This window comes from Podarcis gaigeae, assembly GCF_964106915.1.
Source record: "Podarcis gaigeae genome assembly, chromosome: 1".
Classification (NCBI taxonomy): domain Eukaryota; kingdom Metazoa; phylum Chordata; class Lepidosauria; order Squamata; family Lacertidae; genus Podarcis; species Podarcis gaigeae.
In genome coordinates, this window is record NC_139678.1 from 15,623,323 (window position 1) to 15,646,131 (window position 22,809).

Genomic DNA, 22,809 nt, shown 5'->3' on the forward strand with positions numbered 1-22,809 from the left:
CCCCATTTGTGGAATGCTCTCCCCAGAGAAGTTTGCCTGGTGCCTTCACTGCATACATTTAGACGCCAGGCAAAACATTGGGCTGATTAACATCTGATATCCTTAAATGTGTTGTGGGAGAGAGGACTGTTCACTTTATTATATGTTTTGTGTTTTTTATGTTGTAGTGTCATACCTCGGGATACAGACGCTTCGGGTCGCGCAATTTCGGGTTGTGCACTGTGCCGAACCCGGAATGGGTTACTTCTGGGTTTCGGCACTTGCACATGCGCAGAAGCGCTAAATCACGCTTTGAGCATAAGCGCCGAATTATGACCCGCGCGTGCACAGACACGCCGCTGCAGGTGCGAATTCTGAGGGTTGTGAATGTGCTTCCCTCATGGATCACGTTCGCAACCCGAGAGTCCGCTGTATTTTTATGCCCTGAAGTGATAGACTGGCTGGATGGAGAGGAGTGTTAAGAGGAACCGGCCGGGGAACCCCTAGGGGAAGAAGACCCAGAGCCAGGGGACTGGTGGTAGGACGACAATGAGTGGTCAGAAGGAGAAGACCGGGAGGAGGAGGTGTAGGAAGCTGAAGAGGTAACAGGGTTTGGTGAGCAGGAAGATGCTATGGCAGAGAGAGGTTCAGATGTATTGACAATCTTGCCTTGTAAAATTGTTTGGGATTAGCAGACCAGCCCCCAGCATGGTGGGGGAAATGTGGACTCCCTGGGAGGAACAACCATCATAGCACTACTGCAGCCACCACGAAGGCTGACATGGTTCTTACGGGTAACAAATTGGAACTCTGGGACTGCTTGACATATATACAAGGTTGACCCCAGTGCTGTTAACCATGCTTGCACTGCATCTGGCAGAACGAGGCTGGCATCATTAACAATAACATGTAGATATGCTACTGCATCTCAGATTTCCCAGGAAGATGTATTTGCATTATTTAGGGAACAGTGGAACAGGGAATTAGAATGTACAATACAACCTGAACAATGGAAGATTGCTTTGGAATCTAGACAGAAAGTTTCTTTTGATTTAAAAATTGGGGGTTTCAGGTAAGCTGGACTCCATAACATCTCTACAAGAAGGTGCTGTCAAGCTCAGATATAGGATGAAAGTGCAATGTAGGAAATGCCTTGATGAGGCATATAATGTGGGCCAGTGCAGCAAAATATTTGTTTTGCGCTGAAGTTGCTATCTGTATTAGTCCTGTATTGGAAAAATCCTTCATATTTGTGGGTGTTCGTGTACTTTTAAATTATTCCCCTGTAGTATGGGGACTAACAACAGCACAACAAAAATGGAATGTGCGAGTCCTTATGGTGACTAAGTGACTTACACTTAAACCTGTAAGAATAAACACCATCTATTATGTAATGATCTGAAGACCTTAATGCCCTTGGACATTTGGATGGCATATATTGATCTGTATGTGTAAATTAAGATGGATGCATAGATGCTGAGTGTTATTGTGAATGTGAATAGATGATTTGGGTTTCGTTCTGTTGTTGTTGTTTGGTTCCACCCCCCCACCCCCGTGTGCATTTTCTCTCTATTTTTTCTTTAATAAATTTGCAATTAAAAAAAAGGATATGCATTGTATTTTACAGTTGCAAGCAAGGTAAGTGGGTAATAACAAGTTATGAGACTACTTTACAGGGGTTGAGTTGCAGAATTTATTGCTGGGACAAAGTTGTGATTAACTTGACACGGCTTCCTAGTATGTATTCATTATGTTCGGTATGTATCATGTATTACCTGTTATCATGCATTGTATTGTTCATTATTATGAACTGTAATTTATACAACTGCTTAAATTTTTGTTATTGTATGGATGTTGTGTTATGCATTTAATATTGGCGTGTATCCAGGGTAGTGCTCAGTCAGTTCTTCCATTAGGGCCAGGTGATCTGTTTCCTTTACTTCCCTCACTGAGCCAGCAAATCACACTAGCAAGTTGGCGTTCACTCTTTATTAGCAAAAACAGGATCCACACAAGGAGCGTCAGGCCTAATGAGGACAGCAACTCATCTCTGGCAGATTGCCTGGGCTGAGTTTTTGCTTTGTTGGAAGCTGCCTTGTGAGGGTTCAGCCCCAAAGGTATTTGTAAAATAAATACCCTTACAGAAGGTTGCTACTGGTTTTACCAGCTGGAGGAAAAGAATCCTGTCCCGGCTCTCCTCAGCACTTTGCAAGTGTGTCACTCAAAGCTACACAACCATTTCCACGCCACTCTTTCCAAAGCTAGGCCACCAATATGTCACTTTAATTCTTTGCCAGAAATAAAAGAAGACCTAGCTTGTTGAGTGGGTGGGAGAGAGAGAGAGAGAGAGAGAGAGAGAGAAGAGTAAAGTTTAAGTTTGAGATGTAATTTCCTGTGTGTCAGCCAGAGGGGAAGAAGCAGAAACTAATTTAAGACAAAACATGAGGGGTCAGATGATTGCAGGCTAATCCTTAAAGCTCATTCATTTTTATATGCAGTACCGCAAAGCACTAAGATAAGGATTTCTGCATGGGTATGGAATCTGTCCTGCAAAATAAAATAAAAGGTCTTCTGGGGACAAGGTAGGCAACAGAAAGAATGCATTTTCAAAACATGAATCTGGGATATTGTTTTGCGTTTCAAAGCACTTGGATTTGCTTGCAGCTCCAGTACAGATTTCTCTCTCTAAAAAACTCATTGTTTTGCTTCTCTCCCAGTTTCTTACAGATAAGGAAGTATAAGGGTCTTCTAAAATATTTGTGCTACCACCGTTACTTCTTCCTTTCCTTATTTGAAGACTGCTAGGTATGAAGTAAGGGATGCGGGTGGCACTGTGGTCTAAACCACAGAGCCTACGGCTTGCTGATCGGAAGGTCGGCAGTTCGAATCCCCGCGACGGGGTGAGCTCCCGTTGTTCGGTCCCAGCTCCTGCCCACCTAGCAGTTCAAAAGCACGTCAAAGTGCAAGTAGATAAATAGGTACCGCTCCGGCGGGAAGGTAAGGGCGTTTCCGTGCACTGCTCTGGTTCGCCAATAAAGCGAGATGAGCGCCGCAACCCCAGAGTCGTTTGCGACTGGACCTAAGGTCAGAGGTCCCCCTTTACCTTTAGGTATGAAGTAGTCGTGCTGCTCTCTCCTAGTCTGAGGGAATAAACCAGGGGTCGGCAACCTAAGCATGGGCCACAAGCAGCCCATGGGGTTCATTTAACCAGCCCCCGAGCCGCCCCTGAACCGAGCCACCCGCAGATGCAGACACCAAAAATCAGGCGCACGATCCGACCCACGGAGGGATCTCTGCTGGAGTGAACCGGCCCAGGTGAGGTAAACCTTGCTGACCCCTGGAATAAACCTTCCCTGAGCAGGCAACACACCTTGTTCTAAGGATGGGCTGCAGCAAAGAGGTTGAGTGTCAGGTCTCATCTCCAGGTTATCTTGGAGAGCTGCTACCAGTCAGTGTAGACAATACTGAACTAGATGCTCCAATGGTCAGGCAGCTAAGTACCTATGATGGCTGGTGCCTCCTCAGATAGGGAGGAGGCTCTGTAGGCTGACAGCTGTGATCTGCATTAGCCAGAGCTGAGTGAAATAGCTATCACAGAGGGCAACAGTCACATGTACCAGAATAGCAGCACATTATATCTTACGTGTTTTTGTTACCTCGTGGTTCAAACCAAGAGCATCCCATAGCTTCGTTTACATCTCTGCCTCTGTTCCCCTTCCTCCCCCCTCCTCTTTTTCTGCGTAGTCATAACTATGTTTTTACCACAATGTGCAGCAATGTTCCCTCTAGTCACCCTTGGCTTGCAAGCCAGAGATTGAAACCAGTTTTTAATCTTGATTTTCAATCTCTGCTTTGAAAGCAAACTTTGGCTGGCTTTAAATGATGGTTATGCCAGTCTGGGCACCACGACCCAAGTTTCGTGATTACTAACAAGGAAAGGAAGGGGGCGTTAGTGTGGGGTAGCTCAGAGATGCTGACAGAGAAGCAATTGGAGGGGGGGGGCCTCTGCAGTTTGTGTGCCTCTGGATCTCAGACCCCCTCCCTCGCAGTTGTTCGTCAGCTATTAATGATTCCTTTGTTCCGGCAGGCTTTTGTTCATATGCGGGGAGCTAATGTTCTTATGCTTGGTTTCTACTGCTGATCTTGTCTCCTTGGCTGATTGTTTCATATTGATGAGGGTTTTTTGTTTAATGAAATTGTCCGTTTAAAATGCAAGCAACCCCGAGCGGTGCCTTTGCACCAGGAGGGCAGCATACAGCTGCTTAAACAAATTAATAAAAGTAAAATAATAGGCCCCTCCCTCCCCCCAAAAAAACAGTGTGATGGAGGAGCAAACCCTACAATTTACATTCAAAGTTGAAAAATACTTCTTCACACAGATAACCATGGGCACAGATTGTTCACTTCTGAACTAGAGACAGAAAACAAGGCCGCATAAATATTCTGTTGGGAGCCACCCAAAGTCAGATGCGTGGCATATAAATAATAAAGTTGTTGTTGCTGTGTTTGCAATTATGTAAATAACTGTTGTTAGATGCCTTGAGCATGGTTTTAGCTATGGAAAGGCGGCCTACAAATAACATGATGATGATTTGCACTATATGTTTGGGGAGAAGGCCATTTCTGCTCCTTTGCTTCCACACATTCCAGCGCAATTGGGACACTGTGACCCCATCCGTCTTCCCAAGCGCTCTCTGTGTGCCAGGGGGCTCAAGGGAACAGAGATAGGCCACAACAAATAATGGCCGGCAAGCACAAGTCAACATCTGTGGGCAGTGGCATCATCCAGCAGTGACACCACCATCGACACATTTTAGGGTAAGCTTTTTGGAACACGCGGCGCAGCTAACAATCTCTTAATGTGTGTGGGGGGGTGGTGGAACCTTTTCCCACCAAGGGCCACATTCCACCTTAGGTGACCTTCCAGGGGCCGCATGCCACAGATGGGCAGGGCCAGAGGCAAAAGTGGGCGGGGCAATTGTTCTAATTTTGGTACTGTAGGCCACAACTTAGCCACGCAAACGTCAGGAGGTTTCCACACCCCAAGCGTTACATTTTTCCATTCTCCATAAAGGTAAAGGGACCCCTGACTGTTAGGTCCAGACGCCGTTTACCTTCCCGCCGGAGCGGTACCTATTTATCTACTTGCACTTTTGTGCTTTCGAACTGCTAGGTGGACAGGAGCTGGGACTGAACAACGGGAGCTCACCCCGTCGCGGGGATTCGAACCGCTGACCTTCTGATCAGCAAGTCCTAGGCTCTGTGGTTTAACCCACAGAGCCACCTGCGTCCCTATTTCCCTTCTCCATGCAGGCAAACAAAATGCATTATCGTTGTCTTCCAGGGCAGGTTCTAGTCAGGCAAAAGCACTTGAGGAGGGTGTAAAAAGGTTTGGCTTGAAGAGACTCCCAAGGGCTGGATAAGAGTGCTATTCAGCCTGAGCTTCTGTTTACAGTAGCAGAAGAAATAAATTATATTTAATTTTTTTTCACTGCTCCACAGAACATCTGAAGGATGAAGCAGGGACTTTATTTTATTTTTTTAAAAGAAGGAACAATGGGATTTGCTGATCAAAGGATTAAAGGAATACACAAGCAACGAGGGGAAAGGGGCAGAGATTTCACTTTGTTAACAAGCTTTAAGAAAACCAATTGTGACACGTACATCGTGCGGAGGACCCTTATATAATTTCTTCCACTCTCATATTAATTTTTAATACCATTTAACCAAATGATAAAGCGGCGTACTCCGAGTTCATCCAGTTTTTAATTAAATAGGGAGGGAGGGGAGGAGGGAGAAGAGAAACCTGACCATGTCATTTCCAGAAAAATATGACAAGTGAAGGGAGAATGGGGAGAGATGTACGTCCTCTCACAGATTAATCTCGCAGGATAATTTTGGATTGCATCAGCCGAGGGACTACAGATATGCAGGCTGATTAACTCTGTGCTGCCAGTTCTGACTGACAACTTCCATCTTTGCTCTATTCAAGGTGGTCACCTTGGCGGTTAACCCAGGTAGAACCAATGCAATTATCCCTCACTAAGAGTCCCTGCAGCTCAATAATCTAGAAGGCCAGGGATAAGGAATCTCGAGGCTGTGGGCAGATTGTGGCCCTCTAGAGGTTTCTATCTGGCCCTTGGAATCCTTCCAAAGACACATTGCACACCGAGTTTGCTCTGTGCCATTCTCAACTACTTTGGCCTGGCTGGAATGTGTCCTTGAACTATGATGGTGCCTCCTGCTTGCGTAAATTATGTGATGGGGGGCAAAAAAAACCCCCTCACTTTTACAAGGCTGGTGCATTTATTTTTCAAGTAACAGTGGTATCTAATAATCTGCCCACCTTTGCCTCTGATGCCACCCACCCTGGCATGCTGCCCCTGGAAAGTTAGCTATAAGAGATCTGTTCCTCAGACTGAAAGGGTTTCCCCACCCTGCAGCAGACCTTAACAGTGCCTCCATTTTAAAGGCATGTTCTAGGATTTAATCCCAGGAGAAGAAATGGGACAACTAAGCCCCCATATCTTATCCAATTTTGCAGTGGTCCTCTGCAGCGCTGAGAATGAGGAAAGGAGTATAAACGCTCAAATGCATGCAGGGGCATTACTGCCCTGCACTGGGGTGGTGGGGTGGGACAGATGAACCTTGGGGGGGGGTGTCCTCTTCCAACTCTACATTTCTATGGTTCTTCACCAGGTCTCTGTCAAACAGGTCAAAACAGTAGTGGAGGGGGCTAATTTGAAGGTGGGGCGGGAGTAAGGGGGGGTCTGTGGAAGAGAGAGATGCCAGAGAAAAGGCAGCAGGTGGGAGAAGAGTCGAGAGAGTCCCTCCTGCTGCAAACAAGAACAGAAGAGGAAAACTCTGGTTCTAAACCTCCACTGCCTTGCGGGACATCTTCAGGAGAAGAAAAGGCTAAGGAGTAAACCAGGGGTCGACAACGTGTGGCCCATGGGCCGGAAGTGGCCCACGAAGACCGTTTTACCGGCCCACAAGCTGCCAATGAACTGAGCCACCCACTTGGCCAATCCTCCATGCGCTGCGCTAAAATGGTACAGCGTGGTGCGGGGACTCACTGAGCATGCCGGAAATCACGTCTGCACACGCACAGATACCAGAAATAATGTCTGTGCACGTCCAGATGCCGAAATTCGCTTCTGCGCAGGCACAATTTTCAATGTCTGGGCATGCGCAGAAGCGATTTCAGGCATCATGCTGCGTCAGTCCGGCCCACGGACAATCTCCGTAGGAGTGATCCAGCCCATGGCCGGTAAACCTGGCTGACCCCTGGAGTAAACCTTACACAAATCTGGAGTGGAGTCCCTAAGACGGTTGGATGGCGCCTTGTAAGCCTCCTTCCTGCTACTCCTGCAGCCCAGCTAGTGCCAAACATATTTCTCTGCTTTCCTTTGGACCACATCAGCGAGGCTGAGGAGGGGGCCTTGTTATCTGGGCAGCCCGGGACCTCCATACACACTGCCCAGGCATGCAGCCCAGAGAGGCCACTTCAGTGCTGCTAACACAGCAGTTTGACTTCACCCCCGGAGGCGGACTCCGTTGTCTCTCAAGACAGCTGCCAACGACTATGGCAACAGAGAGAGCGCACAGCTATTGTGACTAGTAGTACTCTCATTGTACCTCACAATGCACTGCAGCTGCTGGGCAGTGACCGAGGCACCAAGAACAGTGTCTGCTGCCAAACACCTGGTTTCCCTTCTCAGACCTGAAGAATGCACACACGTACGCAATGAACACACTCTCGCGCACACAAGCTTATGTATTCAGAGGCAGCGTGTCCTTGTGCCCCAGAGCGACTGGATGTGCCTTGGCAATTCTGGAGGGGCCAGGTGAGTACAAGGGAGGGAACGAAGGCAGAGATTAGCTCTACTACAGCATGATAAACAAGGGTGTGTAATCCAACGCACACTGCTTGGCTGCAAAGGGGACCTGAACTCAAACATTGCAGCCATCTGCTTCCTTTTGGAAAGCACAGCAGACACAAATTAACTTTGACTTTCAGCATGCACGGCTACGTCCACCGTTCTTGGCTTTGCAGCGGGGAGCCAGTGGCAATAAAAAGCTTTGGGGGGTGAGGGGGAAGCACAGCCAAAGCCAACATTTGTCATAAGCAAAGCCTGTCAAAGGGATTTCAAAACTTTTAGCTAATTATACACCGATCCTAAAACATCCATCCGACAAAGAGACAGTTGTGGCCTTGGTAGTGCCAGAAAACAATGCCAATTAAAAAAAATAAAATAAAAGCGAGAGTGGGATATTTTTATTGGTCTTGCAAACCACACCCATCTGCTTTTACATAAGTCACACCATTGGTTCACTGAGCCCAGCATTGCCTGCACTGACCAGGGTTTCAGGAGAGAAAAAGTCCTACAAGGTCAGATTGGCAAGTGAAATTTGCGTGCTTTCAAATGTTGGTTCAAGGGGAAAAATAGGCATTTTTAGAAAGGAAAATTCCCTGGATGCCAAAATCCAAGTTTGGGACAAGTTGTCTTTGGTGAGAGAACCCCAGCAAAGATTTAAGATAACAAAACATGCAGAAAAGTAAAGCACAGAAAATATAGGCTGTCAGACCTTTAAAATATGCCCTTATGAGATCTAAAATTTGCCCCTTTTTCTATAGAAAAAAGACCGCACCTTTGGTAAGTTTAAAATGATTTACTTACATACTCTCCAAAGGTCGGATTCATACAGCATTTAGAAAAATTGCATGGGCAGCAAAACTTGGTTAGTTACAGTGGTAAAAGTTCCTAAATTATTGGTACAGGAACTCAGGAGAGGCATGTTAGAGCCATGCAGCTAAGTTTAGCCAACTTAGCCTCTTCATACACTGAGCTTCTCAGATAGACAGGGGAAGAACAATGCCTTGATTACCTAGTCTCTTCCAAAGAAAGCTAAGCCTGCTGGACAGCTTACTCTATGGTTTTAACCCCTTCATACGTTCATTAGACTTAAGCATGTTGGTTACATGAGGCTGGTTATCTCACAATTTGTTTATGTCTTCTGGACCTCTGCTTTGGGGTCAAGTTGTTCCTGACCCTGGCCTGAAAGATTTGGATTACGAATGCTAATATTGTGAAGGGGTAGGGTGGAAAGAGCTTGTTCAAAGACCTGTGACGGCACTTGCGGTGCTAACATCAAAGAGCTGCTCATCACCTCAGAAACACAATACACACCTAAAGCTTCTTGGATTGGGGATTTGGCAGGCAGGCAATTTTAACAGAATTTAAACTGCATTAAATTTGTGCTTAATTATCACTCAATGTCACAGTAAACTCCCAAAGTGGGAGCTCCCTCCAGCAGCACTTCATTAGGTGTTATTGGATAAATTCATCCATCTGTCACTTAAGAATTAAAAAAAAATGATTGCAAAAATTATGAAAGGGGTTCTGTCAAAAAGGAACACAAGGGCACGGGAAACATACGTGCTTCCAGAATTCAGCATTTGAAAGACAGTCCATGCAACGGTCTGCTGATTTATGCATTACATTGTATTTATAGTCTACGTTTCCTCCAAGGAGCTCCAGGAAGTGAAAACGGTTCTCCCAACCCACTTTCCTCTTCACAGCACACCTGAGCGGGGGTCTGTTATACTGAGAGGTATTAATTGATTCAAGGTCACCCAACGAGTTGCACGACAAAGTGGGGATTTAAGCCTGGGTCTAACCCCAGGCCCAGTCTGGCAAAGGAAGTTAGGTCATTTATTTGTCTAGCTTAGTACTGCTGACATTGATCAGATACAGCTCCCCAATGTCTTTCCCAACCATGTGCCATGGACGCAGAGGAGTGGTGGGAGGCACCGGCTGGGGAACCCCCAAGGGAAAAAGCCTGAGAGCCTGGGGATTCGTGGTGGTCTGAAGGAGAAGACTGGGGAGGAGGAGGTGTTGTAAGCTGAAGAGGCAACAGGATTTAGTGAGCTGGGAGAGTCTGTGGCAGAGAGCAGTCCGGACTCAGAGGCAGAAGCGGAGCCTGGAAAGGAGGCCAAGAGGCAGAGATGAGTCCGGCTGGGGAAGAAGCCAGGGTGGCTCCCCCTCCTGCTGAGATGAGCTTCCTCACCCCACCTGAAACAAAGAAGCTTCCTCATCCCTGCACAATGCCACACTGGCACATTGCTTCATGACCCACAGCAATGCACGTTATGCACAAAAATGTGGTTGCCGCCTTTGTCCTTTGGCTGCTTGCATGCCGTTCCCAGTAACGTGTGCAAGCTTTCACTCACAAAGGTATAATGACTCACATGGTTATGTCCCTTGCAAGCCCCCAGACCACTAGCAGAACAGTGTGTCTAGCGTGGGTTGCAACCACTGCAAGGCGCTCTGCTTGTGGTGGTGCTCACGTTGCCTTCTCAGTGGTGGCCCTCGGACTTTAGAACACCCTCCCTGGGGAAGTACAACAGTTCCTTTCATTGCTGGGCTTCAGGTGCCAGCTAAAGGCTTATTTATTCAACTAGCCTTTGGGGAACCTAGTTGCCCAAATCTTCGTGCGTGTTCAACTGTAGTTTTGGAAGGCTGAGTTTTTAAGACATTAGTGGTGTTTAAGACATTAGTGGTGTTTAAGACATTAGTGGTAAGACACTGTGAATCAGTTTGTGTTGATGGGTTTTAATTATACTGCATGCTGCTCTGGGCTGCCAATTGGGTGGAAGATTGGTTTTTTAAAAATAAATCAAAACAAACAAACAATATGGCAGAAATTGGATAATCTACCAGCAGCTGCACCAGATTGCAGGAAGTACATCGTTGTATGCAACACAGATTAAGTGTCATCTGTGCGGTTACTGTCTCCACAGTGAAGAAGTGTTTAATCTGCCCTACTACAACTAAGGAACTGTTCTTTAAGGGGGAGACCTCTAGTAGTTGAAGGTTGAGGACTGTTTCCTTCCAAGTGGATTTGTCCAATTGGTTACTTCCACCATAGGGTAATTATTATCAATTGCACCATGGAGGAATCCAATGACCCATGTGTTGTGACCATGCACCAAGACAAAACTCTGCATGGAGCCTACTATTAGACAAGGTCAGAAAATTTCATTCATGGTGCAAGAAAAACAGTTCAAATGCAACCAGTACAACCGTGGGTGGGCAAAGGATTGCCTCCGATATTCATCTTTACAGACACTTGTCTTAATAATTTAGTAATCATGCTGGCCTCTCAAAGCCATTATGAGGTTGAGATAAAAGCAAGAACGTCAGTGGTGGACACCGACCACCGCCTGCTCCAATGTAACCCCAACTTACAGATGTCTCTGGTCCTCATGACAAGCAGATGAAGTTTGAAAACAGGGTGAGAAGGTGCTGAATGAAAGAATTCAGTAAAGATGGCATCCAGATTAAAGCAATGATGCCAAGTTCCCAGTTGCAGAGCTTCCTCTGAACAGTAGCTTAGTTTGCCACACACACTCCTAATGTACAATTTAGCTATGGGCTTCCAGCTGATGATTTAATTCCCATCATCTTCAATGCTGAATGTATTGTTGACACTAATCAAGATAGCAGCCACGTACGATGTGGCAGTCTTGGAGTTTGTAGAATGATGTTTGCCCCCAAGACGTTAAGGGATGTGTCACAATTTGGTTTTGCATCCAGCCCTGCTCTAGTTCGAGCAAATAAGATGATCGTTTTGTGCCATCCGGTTGCCAAGAGCAGTGATGTTTTACTGGGCCAAGGAAGCATTTTTTAAAAACAGCTGTCTTAGGCTGCTGTGCTACAATTTAAAGAGAAGGAAAATATAATCTCCCCTCTTCCAAACTCCTCCAGGGAATTTTGGTATTAAAACATTGTTATTCACTCAGATGTTTTAAAATTTTATATTTAATGCAGCCCAGCGAAAGGGTGAACTGGACACCTGCCCATCGCATTGCTGCTGTCTATTCTTTCGCAGCTTTAACGTAATTGCTTATTCTACATAATCCTGAGTCTGATTAATCACAAAAGTGACTTAATAGATTGTATGAGCATAAGGTACAAAAGTACTACGTTCCAAGTGTGACAAATTCCTGAGATAAGCAGTGATAAAGGGGATCAGAAGCTCAAGGCGCTTCTTAAAATTTAGCATCACCAACACTCCCCGACAAGACAGCTATATATGTGGCAAAGCCGTGCACCTAGGTGGTCTATCAAACATTTATAGCCCACCAACCATAAAAGGGAGGTCCACAAAGGGCGTGAGAATCTTCCTGTTTTTGCTGTGTGTCTGCCTGCTGGTGAGGAGCAAGAACAAGGGAGTCCAGTGGCCGGTAGGCTGCATTTAGCTGGATAAACCAAGATGGACCAGCCCGATTCACTGAGGAAAGCATTGCTTCCTATGAATCTCCCAACTCACAAGCTAGAATCCTGAACACTCAAAGAAAGTTTTACTGGACATAGGTGTTCTAACATGGTTTGGGCTCAAGTTTCAGATTGCAGTTCTAGCTGCTACATGTCCTTGATTACGCAGATGACAACACAGATGGTATGCATGGCATGGGGGAAGACCAGTGCTTTATTTCTGGGGGGACGCATACCCCTAAACATTTTGTGAATCTAACGGGAGAAGAAACAAAAAAATTTAAATGTTTAGTTTCTTCTCTAGCACGGTGAATCGTCAGTTCCATTGCTACCCCCGATGGCGGCCTCATTTGCTGTCACGGTGTTTCCTGAGTCTCAGACGGAAGAGAGCGTTTAATGTGTGAAGTAGGAGTTGGAATCTAGCATGGTGATTGGTCAGTTTCGTTGTTACCACCCCCAATGGCAGCCTCATTTTCTTTCCCTGTGTCTCCTGAGTTTCCAACAGAAGCGAGCGTTTAATGTGTGAAGCAGTGTGGAATGTGGATGTGTGGTGTTTTTCTGATGAAAGTTTGGCCTCGTTGAGGGGCAGTATATGAGTAGGAAGATGTTAGTGCATACAACTTCATGCCAATGTGGAAGTTACTGTGAGCTGTCAGTTGTGTAATATAAGGTAATGCATGTTCTTTGTACTTTTGTCCATTTACTGTCTTTATTTTTCCCAATTTGAACTATAAAATTGTGATTTTCTTGAGAACCCCTAAACGTGTGTGTTTTTTTAAGGAAAAAAGCACTGGGGAAGGCTTTCTTCACCTCTCTCATCACACTAGAAGTCGTGGACATCCTAGTGAAGCTGAATATTGAAAGATTAAGAACAGATAAAACAAAGGGCTTTTCTCGGTCAGGGGGCGAGAGGGGAAGCTGTGAAACTCCCAGACATTCCTGAACTACAAATACCATCAGCCACAGCAAACATGACCAACAGCCAAGGATGTTGGGAGTTGCAGTTCAGCAACATGTGAAGGGCTAAAGGTGACTTAGGATAGAGAGGTGAGCCAAGTTAATAAAAAATGACCCCAACAGCAAGCAAACAGTTGAGGCTAAAAGAATCAGAGGCACAAACTTCTAGAACAGACTTGTAACTAACCTGTGTTTTTATATTACCTCCCACATAAGCTAAGGCTGTTACAACTGAATCCTTACTTTAAAAAAACAACACCTAGATGAAGAAACCACAAATAAACTACCTAGCATTGTTTTAAGCAATTCCACAGGTTATTTCTCCCCTCCCTACCTTAAATGTACTAAAGCATTATTAGGGGAAATACCTCTTTTTTGTTCTCCTTGTTTTGTTCAACCTCAATATCGATAGGGTTAGTTCCATTTGCTTCTTCTATTTCATCCTCGCTAGAAAACAAAAAAGGAAGAAAGTGCCACATTAATTTTCAGTAAACACCAGACAGATCACTTTAAAGAAAAGATGGTGTGCAGGTTCTAATACAACAAAATATAATCAAAAAGAGAATGCAAGAATCTTATAGGGAACATCCAGGGGAGATGCTCAAACTAAGGAAACAATCACACTATCACAAAACCTAAATAAGTATTAATGTGACCTGTATTTAGAGAGACAGGTCATTCTTATATTTTAAGAGGCCATCTCACAAGAACTACTGAAGTAGACACAATCCATTACATCATAGAAGAACTATAACAAAAGCCACTTCACTGAAAGGTCTACAGCACTTGCGATTACTTATACCTGACACCAAGTTTCCAAACCTTTGAAGCAAGGAGCTGCTTTTAAACTGTTTCCTTTTATTTGTTTTAAATCATTATATATTATGGTTTGGGATTATTTGCTTTGTAAGCTGCCATGATAGTTTCATATTATGTCTTTTTGGAAGGGGAGCGATAAATACATAAAATAAAAAAGCCCTGAACCCTTTGCGTTTGTTTGTTTTTAAATTCATGGGTCATATCCATCATTGCTGCTACACTAGTGCAGCACACTTCTGCTAGAACAACAGAATCTTTCCCACCTCTCCCCCATCAGCCCTCTGCAAAATCAACCCAAGAAGGTTGACGCACACTTCAGGCAAAGTCTAAGAGCACATGGGAGAGGATAAGAAGGGGAGGATCCCATGGAACTCTGTGTGTGCAGTGTTGGTGACAGTTTTCTGGGTCCTAGGCCATGAAGGGCTTGAAAGGTCAATACCTTTAAATAAATAGGTATCGCTCTGGGGGGAAGGTAAACAGTGTTTCCGTGCGCTCTGGCTTCCGTCATGGTGTTCCCTTGCGCCAGAAGCGGCTTAGTCATACTGGCCACATGACCCAGAAAACTGTCTGTGGACAAATGCCAGCTCCCTCGGCCTGAAAGCAAGATGAGCGCCGCGACCCCAGAGTCGCCCTTGACTGGACTCTAACCATCCAGGGGTCCTTTACCTTTAACCATGCCGTGCATTATTTTACAAACTTCTATCATGTTTCCTCTAAACTAAAAAGTCTGAAAGGTTGTAACTTTTCTTTGTGAGGGAGTTGCTCCATTTCTCTGATCATTTTGGTAGCCCTTTTCCAAAGCTTTTCCAACCCTGCAATATCCTTTTCCAGGCTAGGAGACCGGAACTGTACACAATACTCCAGTTGCACCATAGATTTGTACAACAGCATTATGATACCGGCAGTTTTATTTTCAATTCTTTTCCTGATTATTTTTCCCAGCATGGAAATGGCCTTTTCCAGAAGCAATTCCCACTGAGTTCAATGGGCCTTACTCCCAGGTAAGTGAATATAGGGTTGCAGCCCAAACAGGGTTGCACACAGATTTTCTTGTTTGCTAAATCATACGGTATCTTTCTTTTCTTTTTTTTAAAAAAGGAAGGAAGGAACCACAGGTGACAGATTTTTCCCTGCCAGGCACAAAACAGCATATGCTCTGCAATCTGTGTACGTGTTTGTTTTAATTCCTGGCTGAGTGAAAACGCATTCTTGTCAATAACAAAAGAATAAACAACGGACATCAAACTGGAACAATATTGATTGTCATGGAACAGGCAGCATAAGGGCGTTGGGGAAAACCAATCAATCATTTTATTTGTATGCCGCCTTTCTAAAGTTAAAACCATGCTCAAGGTGACTTGCAACATGTGAAAAATTACATGGCTACAAACATAACAGAAGTAGTCCTAAGCAATAAACAAAACATAAAAGGTACACCGCCGAATCAAACGATTTCCACACAAATCCTAAGATCCAAAATAAAGATACATAAAATTAACAGCAGCAGCAACAACAACACACATCTCTGCAACAAAACACCTTAAACAATACTGCGGCCCAAGGGTCAGTCAAGCAGCTTCAGCTTTTGTAGCTGGAGTCAGTCCCAGGCCAGGTGGGAAAATGAATGTAAGATTTTGCAAGCACTCACAGCCCTAAGAGATTCCTTTAGATCTTTAACCAATCCCACACTAAAGTAACAAGGTGCCTAATAATGACTTTAAACAAACCCTCCCCAGTTAATAATAATAATAAAAAAACCAGGCCACTATTTTGTATATTAGCAAAGTATTTCAAAGACATCTGTCACCACTATCTACAATACCAGCCATGCAGACAAATATTTTATATTCTGGGACATGTGGGTGATAGCTAGCATTAGCCATACTCAAGAGTAGAACTTGTAGCCATTGATTTCAATGGGCCTTATCACCCGATGAAAGTACCCCACACTGGGTGGGTATAAATAATAAAATTATTATCATTACTATTATCATTACTATTACTACTACTACTACTATCAGTGATAAGCTGTCAAACGGGGCCTGCAGACTCAGTGGATTTTTTGTTTGTTTGTTTATATTCACTTACATACTGCTTAATGTACAGTAACCTCTAAGCAGTTTATATAAAACAATATAAAATATACATGGAAATAATACTTAAAATGAAAGTTTGTTCAGTTCAGTTATGGGGGAAGTAAGCCCAGGCGCAGATCTACTATGAAACTAATTAAGCTTAAGCATCCAGGTCCCTAATCCTGGGGGGCCCCCAGAAGCGACTTTAGTCCATATTGCTTTAAAAAATGGGTTTAGTAGATTAGCTTTTTTGTTGTATATATTAAAACAACCCCAAAGTCTGAGAGTCAGTGGCACAGATGCTGTAAAGGTGGTGTGTCAGGGTAAATTGGCTGTTTTGCTGAAGAGCGCTTTAATTCTTTAGGCATATTATCTCTAGAAAATGACATTTTCGTCTGAAACTGTACGTGCATGATGTAGAAAAACCAGAAAAAGAGTATTTTGTAAAACGTGCTTAATGTCGTACGAGATGATCCAGCACAGCAATTCTATCAAAATCTGAGATGTAGTAGTAATTATTTTATTTTTTTAATTTGGTGACCTGTCGTGGAACAACCCCATTGAAGAAGATAACAGTGGTTACCCAGACTTTGTTGCTGGTTGTGAAGGGCTCAAACTTCAGGGACCCTAAAATGTAAGTCCTCCACTGAGTAAGACTAATTTGTACCAAGAGTAAAGACACCTGCTGTCTCACATGCATAATCAAAGAAAGGCAGCCACAAGAACTAGAGGAAGCAGCCACTGCAAGGACAATGGCATATGGACACATGGTACCCAGTCAGATTCCACCTATCTCAGTACTGATTAGACTGGCCAGTAGTGGTCCACCACAATTCCTTCCCATCCATACCTGGAGGTGCCAGGAATCAAACCTTCTGCTCGAACCTGGAGTTGTCAGGGATTGAACTCTTTCCCCTTCTGGAGCTCAGCAAGAAAGGGATGGAGCAAAGGCTCAGAGGGCTGGTTGGAGGGAAGAAGCCCCAATCTGGCTCATGGATCACCTACTGAGCAAAGGGAAGAGGCAATGGCAGGGACTGGCAGAATGCTGCCAGGTGTGTTCCAGGGGAAGGTGGGCTGGAGTCGGAGGCCAGCGATTTGTGGGGAACTGCACCAGCCAGGAGGCAAGAGGCAGAGGCAGAGGAGGCTTCCGAGCTGGAGGGTGGAGCTCAGGATGGGTTGGAAGAAGAGGAGGAAGAGGCAGGTCAAGCAAGTGAAGGGCCAAGTGCTTCCCCGCTCCTGCACCACTGTCTCCCAGAACCAGGAGCGTAGTGAAAAGGGAGGAGCAGAGGCGGCTTCCACGCAGGCTCAGTCTCCGGCTGCATGTGTGCAGAGATGGTACACAAGCTAGTGGAGGGTAATGGTCCCCTGCTGCTGCAACTGCTTCATAAGAGTACATGGGAACAGCTGCCTAGATTGGTTTGTGTAGGTACCCAGAGCTGTAGAAGCATCTGTAAGTGTTATCTTTGACTCAGAGGCAGAGTCCATGCTTTGCATGCAGGACGGTCCTGGCTTCCATCCCTGGCATCCTCAGTTAAAAAGACCAGGAAGCACGTGATGGGAAAGATCCTGCTTGGAACCCTTGAGTCAGGCTAGACCAGGCTTCCTCAACCTTGGCCCTCCAGATGTTTTTTGGCCTACAACTCCCATGATCCCTAGCTAGCAGGACCAGTGGCCAGGGATGATGGGAATTGTAGTCTCAAATCATCTGGAGGGCCGAGGTTGAGGAAGCCTGGGCTAGACAATACTGGGTTAGACCAGGCATAGGGAATCCATAGTCCTCCACATGTTGTTGGAAGCTGGAGTCCGAGAACATCTGGAAGGACATCTCCCTGGGCTTCTTGGATGAATAGCCCCAACCCAGCACAGAGCATCTTCCCATGGGTCTAACTGCTGCTTTAATATGCAAGCTATATCATAGCAATTACTTTGAAAGAGAGAGATTAATATGCACTGTTTATAAAGTGCCTCAACTGCTAGGCACTGCACAGTTAATTATTTTGAAATAAACAAACCCGGCCTGCAGGCTTGCTATCTTTAAAAAAGAAAAGAAAAAAAGACAACGCCATGTGGGAAAGGGACACGAGCAAGGGAACATAAAAAGGAAAAGAGGACATGTCTAGCAACAAGCTGTTAACCAGAACTGCAGTTTTTGTCTCCAGAATACACCTCCCTCTCGATTTCCGGGTTGAACTGGAAGGGTTGGCTACACTTGTCAACCTCCCAGGGGTGGCTCAGAGGGCAGGGGTTTCTCAAAAACGTGGCCCATGAACCACCAGTGGGTCTGCAAATTTTGCTCAGATTGTCCACGGTGCGCCTGTAGATTTGTGGCTGACTACAGGAGACGGCACTAAACATTAAAACAGTGGTATTGATTTTTAATTTGTGTCTGCATTGCTTCTTTTATTGTTATTTTATTGTGTTACAATCTGCACTCTACGTAATATGGTAAAATATAAACGGTAAAAGCAGCAATGAAATTACAATTAAAACCACACAGCACCTTGTAGAGCACATTACAATTGCTGCAACGGGCATGAAAAGCCATTCAGAGGTCTGCCAAGACCCTCAACAATTTTCAAGTGGTCCGCGGGGGCAACAATTTTGGGAACCACTAACGAAGGACAGTGGGACTCGGGTGGCGCTGTGGGTAAATGCCTCAGCGCCTAGGGCTTGCCGATCAAAAGGTCGGCGGTTCGAATCCCCGCGGCGGGGTGCGCTCCCGTTGCTCGGTCCCAGCGCCTGCCAACCTAGCAGTTCGAAAGCACCCTCGGGTGCAAGTAGATAAATAGGGACCGCTTTCTAGCGGGAAGGTAAACGGCGTTTCCGTGTACTGCACTGGCTCACCAGATGCAGCTTTGTCACGCTGGCCACGTGACCTGGAAGTGTCTTCGGACAGCGCTGGCCCCTGGCCTCTTAAGTGAGATGGGCGCACAACCCCAGAGTCTGGCAAGACTGGCCCGTACGGGCAGGGGTACCTTTACCTTTACCTTTTAACGAAGGACAAATCAATCCTGAGCACGATGGATCACTGATCTAACCTAACAGGTTTTGATCCTTCAATAATTCCAATCAGACGCTGGACCACAGTACACAGCGATGCTCACCTGTGACTTAGCATAGCTGTACAGGATGCTACTGAAGAGGCTTGTGCTGTGTAGGAAGGACAACAGCAAAGACAACAGCAAAGAACTTATTGGCTCCACTTTTAATATATGCATAGGCTTCAGATCCAATGAAACTGGCACACCTTTCCAACAACCCATGAAATTAAAAAAAGATATTGCAGAAGCCCATATGACATACATTGCTGTTTTCTTTCCCAAACCCTTTTAGAATTCCTTCCACGGAGCCCAGAGTTTGCACCTGTTTACTGCAGAACACTTCTGTTATTATTTTCTGACTCTGTGGTTTTCACAAATCGAGGCAAAAATAATTTTAATAACCCAACGCAGGAATCATTGAGGGGGCACCGATTCAGGCAACCTTAACTAATGTGCTATCTTGCAAATACACCATCGCTTGTACAAGCTTTCTAATATGTTGTATACAATTAAATGAAGAGAACAACACACACACACACCTCCTCCCCTGTTTCTCTCTCACGCTTTATAAATCTGTTGCTACCGTGTGGCTAGGCAAACTCAACTTCAAATCTGTGCAGGCAGCAACTGTGCAGGGTTTCACACAGGGGTCTGGGCAAGTCAGGGACTGAACCTGAGACCATCTGCATGCAACATAGACGCTCGACCGCAGAGCTAAAGCCCCTTCCCCAAATGGGAGTCATTCTATGAAGCTGCTTTTTCAGAGTCACACGACTGAGTCCGTCTAGATCAGCACCATCTAAGTCAGTGGTTGACAGGAGCAGTAAATCACACTAAGAAAGCTGGAGTTAACTCTTTATTAGCAAAACAGGATCTGAGCAGGAGTGTCAGGCCTAATGAGCACAACTACTCATCTCCTGAAGGTCTTGCCCTGTGAAATAGTTGCTAAGACTGAGTCCCCACCTGTCCACAGCTGCTCAAATCCCCTCCTCTCCAGGGCTTTTTCCAAGCAATCAGAGACTGCACCTCCATGAAGTCAACCTCTCCTCTACCCTTTTCATGCCTCCTCTGGTTCTGGGAGACCAGTGAGGAGCTTGTTGCAGCAGGATAGGGAGACACCCCTTCCTCTTCACCAATCAGACTCATCCCTGCCTCTTAGCCTTCCTCCTCCCCTGCTTCAGCTTCTGCCTCTGATGCTAGACTTCTCTCTACCATGGACTTTCCCAACTCGCTACGCCCTGTTACTTCTTCAGCTTCCGACACCGCCTCTTCCCAGTCTTCTCCCTCTGCCCACTCATTGTCATCCCACCACCAACCCCTGGGCTCTGAGCCTTCTTCCCTTGAGAGTTCCACAGCTGGCTCCTCCCACCATTCCTCTGCACCCAACCAGCCCATGACATCAGTAGAAAACATGGTGCCTTTCTGATGCTGCTGGACTACAGCTCCCATCATCCCTTGCAACTAGCCATGAGGGATGATGGGATTTGGGAGTCAGTCCAACTATCTCTGGGCGGCACCACATTGCTTGCCTCTGTTCTACAACGATAGACAGCATCTCCCCAGGGCTTCAGTCATAGGTCTCTTCCAGCCCTACTTGGGAGATAGATGCTAGGGATTGAATTTGAGACCTACAAAGCAGACGCTGGACCACGGAGATCTATCGCCTTCCTTTTTATTCTCTCTTAACTGTGGAAAGATCGTCGCTGGCGATAATAAACTGAAGTGGTGGATAAAATTACGTTCGCTGCATGTGTTTTTATTGTTCTGCTTTATTGAACGCAGCAGCCCTGGGAATATTTATACAAAAGGGCAACGTACAAACTAACAAACGAAATAAAACGTAATGTGTGAAGGGGGCTACCTGGGTGGCTTTTTATTTCCCAGTGCACCTGCTTAAGGCGGAGGAAGAATGCATGTATTTGCTTCTGCATCCACCTTTGCGGCTTGCATTTGTTGGATAAAACAATACCTTTGACTCTCAAGAATTCCCAGGCCAGCAAGCAATACAAGCACAGTAACAAAAATATAAAGTATGCAGTGCAAGAAAGACAATAATTCACACACACACTAAACAGCGTACACATGCACTGGCAGAATCCAAGACCAGGGAGAAGAGTCGGTAGAAGAAGACTGGAAGAAATTTAAAGACTATCTACAGAAACACTGTAAAATTAAGGAATGTTAGAAGGATGCTGGAATGAAGTTATGTGGTTTTAGCAGTAATGCTATAAAGGGTTAAGTAATAATGGATAATGGATTGTCAACAGGTCAGAATGTAAAGTTATAATATATTAAGATAAATTAGTAAGATAAAAACAAGGATGGAAAGGATTTGCTGAAATGACCAATTGAACTAGAATACAAAAAAGGAAGGTGTGAGGAGGTCAAGGAAACAAGTAAATGAAAGACAAGATATGGAAAGATGGATTTGTTTTTAATTGTTTCTAATTTTTTGTATTTTGTATTTTCTGTTTTTCTTTTTCTTTTCTTTCTTTTTGTAATTTTTTGAAACTTTAATAAATATTATTTTTTTAAAAATAAACAGCGCACACATGCACACACGCAAACAATTGAGAACAATAACCGCAGCCCTACTCAACCATTTAAAAAGATGAAATTCAGGAAGTTCACTTAAAAGCCTGGAAAAATAAAAGAAAACCTTCGCCTTGCGCCTAAGTGACATGGGTGTAGACACCAGGTGGGTGAAGCCTTTACGTTAAAGACCTAGATGGACTAACGGCGTGACTCAAAATAAGCCAGTTCCTAGCAATTTTCCGATTACTGTTTTGCTTGCTCTGGTTCCAGTGCTAAGAGTAAGGCATGTTGGAAAATCACGCGAAGCAAGTCTACTACACATGCCTGCTCCCCTTCAGTTTAGTTGCAATAGTTGTAAGTCATTGGTGTTGATGAAAGCAAGCACCAACCCAGGGCTCAGGAATGTTTCTATTCTGCATTCACTCACGTTGTGCAAATGTTCCTTTCAGTGTTTGTAACCAGGCACCTGCAGGCTGCAATATTTATTTATTTATTTTGGTCACATACGTTCAGATACTGGCTTGTTTACTGAAATTGGATTGGTGGTTTTCTTTAAAAAAAAGGGGGGAGGGACCAATTGCAATGCTGCTTGCTGTCTAGAGATCAAGCCAAAAACACTTTTTGCTCACAAGCTTATCTCAGTGATGAAATTAATACAGTTGCACCCAGCTTTCCCAAGTTTAGCTCAAGGTGGATCACAATTAAGAAACTAAGCACAATTTAAACCTGCAGTTTATCTATTCCTGGTTTTTTTTAAAAAAAAAATTCACACAAAATATACATATGCTAGCTTGGTCCCTTTCCTAAATTGTAAGAGCGGAATCACCATCTCCATAGCAACAGGCTCTCATGACTATTTTGAATCAATATTCCTGCACTGCAAGAGCACTGAATTAATGCAAAATCTAGGCTCAGGCACATCTTCGTGGAGTTTTCCCAGGGTCCAAAGGTATGGGGAAAATACCTTGTAAATCAGATTAAGAACACGTGCGGGTCTCAAGGAAAAAGCAGGATGGAGAAAAAGCAAAACCCAACAGGGGCAGGATGGAACAATATTAATGTGATGTTTCCTTGCAAACATAGAAGGTGTGAAAGGAACAAGCTGTGTCTGAATGGTCATCT

The 22,809-nt window shown here is 44.9% G+C and overlaps 1 protein-coding gene across 2 annotated transcripts in view; it reads right to left on the minus strand.

Moving 5' to 3' along the window:
• The window catches only part of RCOR1 (REST corepressor 1), a 144,665-nt gene that overhangs the window by 19,521 nt on the left and 102,335 nt on the right, over window positions 1-22,809 (minus strand). For both annotated transcript variants that reach the window (XM_083736023.1, XM_083736022.1), the window contains exon 7: window positions 13,586-13,664. In XM_083736023.1, coding sequence (XP_083592149.1) covers window positions 13,586-13,664 — 79 coding nt within the window. The remainder of the gene's footprint in view (window positions 1-13,585; window positions 13,665-22,809) is intronic.